General features: G+C 42.8%; 1 protein-coding gene across 2 annotated transcripts in view; it reads right to left on the bottom strand.

Annotated features, from left to right (window-relative positions):
- Window positions 1–4767: 4767 nt before the first annotated feature.
- Tshz2 (teashirt zinc finger homeobox 2) overlaps window positions 4768–9555 on the bottom strand; it is a 450383-nt gene continuing 445595 nt past the window's right edge. Inside the window, exon 3 of one of the 2 annotated variants that reach the window (XM_052184405.1) lies at window positions 4768–9003. In XM_052184405.1, coding sequence (XP_052040365.1) covers window positions 9002–9003 — 2 coding nt within the window. In that variant the 3' untranslated portion in view covers window positions 4768–9001. The remainder of the gene's footprint in view (window positions 9004–9555) is intronic. The other variant, XM_052184403.1, reaches the window with a different exon arrangement.

Genomic DNA, 9555 nt, shown 5'->3' with positions numbered 1-9555 from the left:
CCAGCGATAGAATTCGAGCTAACAGCCACCTTCATGTAACAAGCTCAGGTCCAAGATAATCAAAGAAAGCTACAGCAAACTGTGAGCCAGATGTGCCCGGGCCACACCTCACTTCTGCGCGGGCAGCTTGTGTGATACCGCGTCCCATGTTCCCTGGACATTAAAGGAAATGCAGGGGTTCTATCACTGGGGGAAACTGAGTGCCCGGCAGTGCTACCTCTCTGTGGTAGGGAGAACTGAGCCTTCTGCAGCATGGCTGACAGCCACCCATGCATCTCTGCTGAAACGTCCTTTCAATCACTCAGGTGTAAGCTGTGGGATGGGAGAGCCTACAGAACTAGCCCAGATAACAAGCAAGGGGTGTGGGCGTCCAAAAAAAGGAAATGGCCCCCGACACATGGGAATGAGAGCGGATGCAGGAAGTGGGTCTACAAGGAGAGGCCCGCCAATACCCTGTCTCCCTGGCCTCCTTGAGGGAGGGTGCCTTACCCCACCCCCTCCCCCTCTCCCTTGCCTGTCTCCCCTCTTGCCATCTTTAAAAACCACACGCAGGCAGAAATCAATCCATCAAATGTCATTACAGATTTATTAAAGCCTGATGTAGAAAGACATTTAACAGAACCATCTCCCGGAAGCGTAAAAAGAGCACTTCGATTCAGGCTTGTGCTTTGAAAATCTAAATATATTTTTATCATATAAATAATTCTTTTCATGTTTTAAGTGCATCTGTGTGTTTTTCCCTTTTCTGTCTCTTTGCTCCTTTAATCCCCCGCCCCTTTTCAATTGGTCAAAGTAGGAATCTGAATTGAGGAACATCTGTTGAGCTAATAATGGTCTGGAGGCGTCTCTGCGAGCCACCGCTGCTACCAAGAACGCTAGGTTCCGGAACCGTGGTTCCGCGTCTGCACCATTGTGATGGAGGGCAGCCTCAGGCCAGCGATAGCGAACACACCCAGGTCCTTATGTACGAAGCTAAGACTTCCTAAGCAGATTGCCTTGAGGTTTAGATAGAACAGTCTATTTTTCAATAACGGGGGGGTGGGGGGGGGGAGCTTTTTCCTTTTCTTTTTCTATAAAAGAAAGATCATGTTTAAAAATGTAAATAATATACTTATAGATAACTTGTTGATGGAAATAAGGGGCTACATACAACCTTGACAGGTACGTTGTTATGGTTTTGGTATTAATTATATAGGGTTTTAATTACATCCCCAAAGTAGAATGATTTTCCTTTAGAAAAAAAAAGCTCACTCTTTAGATGTAAAAAATAATGGCTTTTTAAAATACATATAATTCAAGGGCTTTCTTCGTATCCACCATCAGAATTTACTTTAGTGGTAATATTAAAAACTCTGTTTTTGTGGATAAGTGCCAGGCAAAGGCGGCGTAGGCAGGCACAGGCTTGCAGTGGGTCTACACAGAAGTCATTTTTAGTCATCAAGGGGCTAATCGGGTCAGGCCATGGACCTGACGCGTAAAGAACATCAACACCAGATTGTATTGAGGAGGGGTCGTGACGCCCAGCGACCAAAGAAAGAGGTCCATCTCTTCTGGAATATTCTTCATCCTTTCTACCTGGAAGATCATTTCCCAGTCGGGCCATTTGCCTTTGAGTGGAAATGAGGTGGCAAAGGCCTTTGGAGATTTGCAAACAGTATTGGCCTTGAGAATGAATTTCAAAATGATGGGAAGCCAAGAGAAGTAGTTTCTGGATTCCCAGGGAAGTGGGTAATACACGCCTGTCTGTGATGAATCTGTTTGGCCACAGGGTGGTATAGTCTCTCTGGTGGAAAACTTTTGGTTTTGTTATGTTTTTTCTTTCTTATTCTTTTCTTTCTTTTTTTCTTTTTCCTTTCCTTCTGTCTTCTTCATTGCAAGGACAATTTATAAGCCTCCTAAACAAGTGAAACATGGTTTTGATTAAAACAGCCTGTTGGCTCAATAATCTGTGTAATTTTAAAAACATCCTTAATGCCGAGGAGGAACACGCTGATGTCAGGAATGGCCTGGGGCCCCATTACAACAGTATCAGAATAAATAAGGAGTGGAAGTGCAAGGTCATAAAAACAAAATTAAGCTAATGTTTCAAATTTTGACAATTATGAATTCTTCCTGTAAAGAAGACGTTAAGAAAATCTTTTTTTTTTCTTCCAGGCACTATTAGATAACTTACAAAGAGGCTAATTCTACATGGATGAGTTTGTAGTTTTCCCATGGGGTAAAGCATGCCTTTGGAGGAAAACTGAGTCAGGCCACGGGTTCTTCCTTGAATCCAGCGACCGGATGGGGCTCATGCAGGTGGACGCACGTGGTTCTTAGAATTTCTTAGGAAACTGAGCCCCAGTTCTTCCATAAGCGACTGAAGAATGATCAGGGGGGAAATGACAAGCATATTGTTTTTGTTTTGTTTTGTTTCTTCAATGCGAAACAATCCCGCATTGTGGGCTGGTCTGGCAGGAGACAGAATCAAGTAAATATAAGAAAATCTGTGTCCGTACGTGGCGATACAGTCGGTATATACAAATATGTACAGCATCGTGTTCCCAGCCTCCCAGGCCACTTCAAGGCAAGCAGAGCAGCCTGTCTTCCCCCTCTTCCTGGTGCAACGGTGGGCGTCATACACACAGCACGCAGGAGAGAGTGCTCGCCCTGCACAGAACCCTCTACAGGTACGGCTGCGGTCGTCTCTACAAACGACTGATGCTCTTTCCGAGTATAAAATGGTTGTCTCTCTTTCCTGGAAACAAACCCTTCTGTCCTGAATGAGGATAAATGTGGTTCCTGAAGATCAGACAGAGCCCCTCAACCCTTACCTCAGCCCCCACAAACTCAGTTGCTTTTTTTTTTTTTTTTAATAACTTAAACTCAAAACTTGGAACGAATGTAGGGGGACATTTCCTAGCTTGTCACACAAGAGTGTTGCAGAACCAGAAACAGCCTCTCCAGGCCAACTTGGATATTCAAGGGCTTGAAAGTTTATGGTTCACCTCACAGGATCCAACTCTCAGGAAGCAAATCCTAAGGGATGAGAAAGTTTGTATCAGAGACTTGAAAGCATGTTGCGAACCGGGATTTTAGGACACGAAGAACCCTGCACCAAAGGAGCCCTGTTCCCCATGGTTGTGGTTTTAACTTGGGTTGCATCTGCTCTGTCAGGAAGAGTGCTTCTTGAGGCGCTGATTTCTCCAGACTTCCTCCCCAGGCAGAATGGATGCCATCTTTTAATTGTTTGATTGCAGACTGCTGGAACCTTTTGCCTTTAATATCTGCACACACATTTATAACTCTGGAATGTTCCAGAAGTCATTTAGAAAGTGAAAATATGACCGAACACAACTCCGCAGTCAGACATAATCGGATGATTGTTCGTTCTATAAATATTAGCCTTCGCCTGGGGACAGACAGTCAGACATAGGTTTCAGGTGTAAAATAATTCAGAGAGCATACTGAAATATATTTCCTGAAAGGGTTGAAAGGAGTGCTTGGATTTAAAACTCTTTTTAAAGCAATGTATTTTTTTCTTTCTTTCTTTCTTTTTTTTTTTTAAAAACATCTCCTGGGGGATTCCAACCAAAGTTATTACTTTTATTTCCAAAAGCTGTTTTAAGCAAATAAACACAGTTCAAGGGGCTGTATTTGATCTGTCTTCTTCAAACACACCTTATTGTAGAAGCCCTAACAGCAGCCGCATGGCTATTGTCAGCCATTTGTATGCTGAAGAGTGTCAAGTCAAGGTGTCACTCTTTTGGAAGAGCTATTTTACTACGAATGTATTTTTTTCCAAAGGAAATGGACAGTCTCACTTGCAGAAACATCATTCCACTTGGTGCTAGCATTTTAAAACAGGCCATTTCTAATCCATAAAACATTTCCACCCCACCCCCCACCCCACACATGCTTGGGCTGCCTTGTGCATGAATAATTTTTGGAGACACTTCTAGGTCTGTTAGCCCACTGTTCATAACCATTGGAAGACGATTTTTAAATTAGTCTGGAATTTATTTATCTGTGTACACTTCTGGGTCTGTCACAGGACACTGAAGAACTTAAATGGCCTTTATTCTGGTTGGAGAGGTGAAATTCTGCCCTGGAAATCCTAAAGATGATTTGCAGGTTTTCCTCTGTCTAGGGGGAATGGAGGCCCACATCTCTTCCTCCTGCTCAATCTTTGTCTAAAAGTATTTTATAGATATTTTGAGAAAGTGCCACGCAGAGGAAGGGAGAAAATGAAATTAGCATTTTCACATCTTGCAGAGGGAACAAAATAACCCAAAAGTTGAGTTTTGAATTTTTTTGTTACCTCTTGCATGTTCAGAACAGACTACATTGAATTTTCCTTAGAATACTTAAGTACTCTAAGGAAATGCAGCTTAAGTGCATGTAGCTTATAGCCACCAACATTTCCTTATTATTGTTATTTTATATTGATTTGTACATTAGCATTCTTTATTCAGGGAAAGGGGAATGGGGATAGGACACTTTATGTGTTTTATCTTATGTGTATGTGTGAGTACCTGCATGTGTATTGTGTGCCTGGTGGCCTTGGAGGTCAGAACTCAACTCAGAGAGGGTCGTGAGTGGCCCTGAGGTTGCTGGGAACTGAACCCCAGCCCACTGCAAGAGTAGACTGTAGACCGTGCTCTTAGCTCCTGAGCCATCTCTTTACCCCTAAGAGATTCTCTTCTTCTTCTTCTTCTTCTTCTTCTTCTTCTTCTTCTTCTTCTTCTTCTTCTTCTTCTTCTTCTTCTTCTCATCCTCATCCTTCTCCTCTTTCTTCTCTTCCCTTTTCTCTCATCTTCCTCTTCCACTTCCTGTTCCCTCTCCCCCTCCTCCATATCCTCCTTCTCCTCTACTTCCTCCTTTTAACTCATTAACACCTAATTCACTTAAAAATTGAAACCCAATAAAAAAGAAAAAGTCTGCCAGGCGGTGGTGGCACACACCTGTAATCCCAGCACTCTGGGAGGCAGAGGCAGGTGGATTTCTGAGTTCGAGGCTAGCCTGGTCTACAGAGTGAGTTCCAGGACAGCCGGGGCTACACAGAGAAACCCTGTCTGGTGGGGTGGGGGGGGGGGAGAAAGAAAGAAAAAGAAAAAGAAAAAGTCTGAGCCTAGTCAGATGACCTGGCAAGTGGCAGATGGTGAAAGAACAGAATCTGGGGATCTTGTCTGGCATGGGTCTTCAGGTTAACTGAAAGTTTTAGGAGATTCTTTCTACCGTGTTGTTTAGACTCTAGAGACTGTTTGTGAAACTCATGCATGTCTATGCAGGTGTGAACATGTGCTGCCCACACGCCCACACATGCCCACTCACCACGCAGGTGTGAACACACTCCACACACTCGCTCACATGCACCCACCAACCTCCTCATTCTTTATCTGGTTTCACAAAGGCTCCCCCAACATGCCAATGTTTTCAGGTCTCCTGAATTTTCACTGAATTCAGAGACTTTTGCTCTGGGTATTAGTTATATAAAAGTCAAATAAGCAAGCAGGCATATTTCTGGGTTGAGTTTTTAGGGAAATCTATTTGTGATCTGAACGAAATTCCTTATGACCTGTCTGGGTTAGCCAATTTAGTCTGTGCTTATATTGTTTTTGGCTTTGACCTATTTGGAAGTAATTTCTTCCCTGTATGTTTTTCACAGGGAAAAATTCCTTATCGTGAAAATACTAGGGATTTGGAGCCTGGGGGTGGGTGCGAGGCACCATGATGACTGGGCAGAGGCAGCTTTGAGGCAGGAGGCCAATATGCCAAGGTGACAGTACATACTGTAAATGCCCAACAAGATCGGTCGAAGGAAGTTGCTGAATAAATTACTTTTCCTGTTGTGCCTTGTGTTGTGGGGTTTATGATGTATATTCCGAGATTTGCTGAAAGACATAAAATTTAAATATTTGCGTATAGTTTTTTTTTTTTTTAATAGCCTCTTTACATTTTAGCTGGTTGATGGCCTTAGCTGGAAGGAGGCACAGAGAAGGAAAGGACACTTCTCTTTGTCTCTGATCCCAAAGGGTGGCTGAAGAGCGGGAGGTACTCAAAGGTAATTTGCATGATATTTGCATATCATTCTCCTTTCGCGTCTGTGGCTCCAGCTTTACCTAAAGAAGAAGCAGGTACGAAAGCAGATAAAAATGCTCTCCTGGAGTTCAAGTCTTTTCATTTTTTCTCTCCAGGAAGAAGTTTCTAGAAGCTTCATAGGCTTGCCAAATGAAGACAGGCTTTGTGTCTAGAAATACACCAAGAGCCGTGTGCATGCCGTGGTGCCTGGTGCCGGCTCGGATCTTGTTTTCTGCAGAGAACATTAACAGCTGTCTCTCAGCAGTGACATTCACAGTTGCCAAGTGACAATTCAGGAGTCTAACCAAATTTATCAATATTTTTGTCTCTCGCCTCCCACCTCACCCCACCAGAGAAATTGCACTAACAGAACCGTATAGATTATATGCGAAGCAGCACATTTATTCTTATTTTTGTCTTAGGAGGGAAATGATTACCCAGGAGTCCAGAAGCGTATTACATCCTCCCGGGCAGATCGGGAGGTCTGAGTTTGCATTTGGTTGGTTTCAGAGGATCTGAATTATGTAGCTTTCCTAATAACCCCGGGTTGGAACAGGAATTCTTATCAGCTTCAAGAACCCCCCTGCTAATGTATTATACCCCCTCCGTTTTAACAGTCTCGCTGTTGAAGGACAGTGCTCAGTCGAGTCAACCCTTCAATCTTAACCCATCTGAAGACCGTTCCTTTCCAGCTGAGTTCCATTCATTTCTGGTTGAACAGGTTAAGCAAAGACAGACCTCTCTGTTCTCAATTCACTTTACGATCCTCCCATCATAAAAAATAATATCAGCACCTTGCTTTTCATGTCAGAACTACCTCTGAGCCGCTGTTCCCTGTGCCCGTGAGTAAATCCCATAAAAGCCGTCCCGTTGTACTGTTGTTATTTTTCCTTGTGGTTGATTGATGGATGGATGGGCGCTGACACTTCAATGAAGCTATTTCGACTGCCATCTCAATCCGATGATGTGAGGGGTATATTTTCCGTCCATGCCTCATTACTTCAGAATGACATTCCTGGAACTTCATTTACTTTCCCCCTCCTTCCCTGAAGCACCATATTTTTCCCCATCTAGGTTATGCATACCATAAAAAAAAAAGCAATTTGCTATTATATGTGGCATAGGGGTAACACTTTCCTTAGGAGGTAAATAAGTTTTTTTTCTTTTTTCTTTTTTCTCCTTTAAATTTTATTTTAAATTCCGGGGTTGAATTTAGGGATCATGTCAAAATTTCCAAGACATTTCCAACAGGCAGCCTCTATAATAAATGGTGAAAAGGATATATTTGGCTTCATTTTTGTCATTTTTTTTTGTTTTGTTTTGTTTTTGTTTTTTGGATAACCTTGGTAATTAAAGCAACAATGCAAAATAGTCATTTCAGAATGTTTTGCTGAGATAGTTTAAATATTTCACCTATAGCTGAGTGGCAATTTACAATACAATCCAGAATTCGTTGTCCTATGAGAATAAAGAGACTCATTGTTTAAATGAAATGATGGATTTATCTATTATAGGTTACTCTCCATTTTACAGAAAATGCTCAGCTAGAAGAAACCCATCTTCCCCTGCACTTCCAAACTGTGTACTAGGTCTGCAAGACTTTAATATTAAAACATGCTTTTAGCTTTTCCAAGTTGACTTAGGACCTGATTTTAATCTGTGTAATACAGTATTCCCGTTAATAATAACGTGTAATTAAGACATCCGTTAAAAATCCATAACGTTAATTTAATGGAGAAAATCTAATACAGTTCTATTGGAATTTTTACGTTAAATTAACTTTAACGGGCTTTTAATGGATGTCTTAATTAGATCTCATTATTAACGGGAATATTCCACAAATTAAAATTGGGCCCTAAAAGTTTTAATGAAAAAAGTTGCAGGAACATGTTTAAAAACGGACACACTGTTTTCATGCATTCTGCCAGTTGGGAGTAGAAGCAGAAGTTGCGTTTGAGGGGCAACAGGTCCTGCAGGAAGAGACTGCCGGCGAAGGTGGCCGCTTCCCCTTGCACCCTTGATGGGGCCATCTTCGTGATTTCTCTCAAGTTCTGCTCTGCACCCTCCTAGTGGCCAGGCGCCTCTGTCAGTGGTGCATGCTGGGAACTAAGCTTACAGACTGCTCAGGGTAACCTTACCGAGCAAGCACTGCACAGGACAAAGCCCTTGGCAGCCACACGGTTAAGCCCGCCTATCCCAACAACTTTCCCAGAAGATGAACATGGTGGGGAGGTTTTCTTGGCTCAAACTCTGGTTTAACTTAATAACTCTCCCACTCTGCAGTGATGGATGGCTCCCTGGTGCAGGGGCAGGCCTAGGCAATCCAGGTGCAACCTTAATTGTTACACTGAACAGAAACATTTCCTTTAGACAAACCTTCCCAGGGGGGTTATAAATAGGAAATGGACGTTACCACGAGAAGCTCGCTCCCAAGAGCAGTCCACTCCGACATTAAACTAGGAAGAGTGATTGGCCCCCTCCCCTTCCTGCTACAAACGGAGAAGGAGAAGGACTGCGATGCTCCCAGTCATTAGTTTTCCTCAGTGGCACTTTGTTTCTTCTCCACAGTGAAAAGAGGCCCTCGGAGATGCGACAGTCCCGTTGCAGTTTATCAATGAAAATCTAATATCGTCCATAAGGAGAGAAGTGGAAATCAATACTTCATTACCAAATTGTTAGTGAGGATGAAGAAAAATGGTTGGTGTGATTTTTTTCTTTTCTTTTTCCCCCTTTTTTCTTTTCTCTTTCTTCTTTTTTTTTCTTTTCTCTTTTCTTCTTCTCTTTTTCCTTTTTCTTTTTTTGGCAGTCTTCGTAGAGCCAGGGGTCAGGAGGAGGTCATCAGTTGAGTCGAAAGTCAGAAGCAAGGATGCAATGAAGAAGAAGAAGAAGCACTGAGTGAGGGAGATCCAATCCGGGTGGGAAGATCCAGGCTAAGGCATTGTCCTGCAGGGAGTCAGAACAGAGAAAACAGAGTCATTTCTAGAGGAATAGCACGGGCTATATCTTGCTGTCTGTCTGTCTGTCTGCCCTGGCTTGCTTTCTATTGCCTTGACAAAACACCACGGTCAAAAGCAACTTAGAAAGGGTTTGTTTAAGTGGTTCTCTCTTTCAGTTGTTTCTGACAGGTTGTTTTATGACAGAAAAGTAACGAATGCACTTGTTACTGTTAAGTAACAGTGCAAATTGCTAACAACAGCATCTGGGTACCTTAGAGGCATTTCCCCAGGAACATCCGATTGCAGTTACTTTCAAATTCCGGATATATGAGGGTCTTGCATTTCAATCTATGAGGCTAACCCCACTGGCAAAGTCACTCAGAGTAGCGAAACAAGGTGCTACCTGGTTGTAATCCAAGCATTTGAGAGACAGAGGCAGGATAGTCATGAGTTCCAGGCCAGTCTGGACTACATAAGACCCTATTTCAAAACCGATAGAACAAAAATGAAGTCCCTTGTATCTCACCATGGAGAGACTGAAGACATGGTATCTATGGAA

The sequence above is a fragment of the Apodemus sylvaticus genome, chromosome 5 (genome assembly GCF_947179515.1).
Source record: "Apodemus sylvaticus chromosome 5, mApoSyl1.1, whole genome shotgun sequence".
In the NCBI taxonomy this organism is placed as follows: domain Eukaryota; kingdom Metazoa; phylum Chordata; class Mammalia; order Rodentia; family Muridae; genus Apodemus; species Apodemus sylvaticus.
Note: the sequence above shows the minus strand (reverse complement) of the source record. Positions and strands in the feature narration are given on the sequence as shown.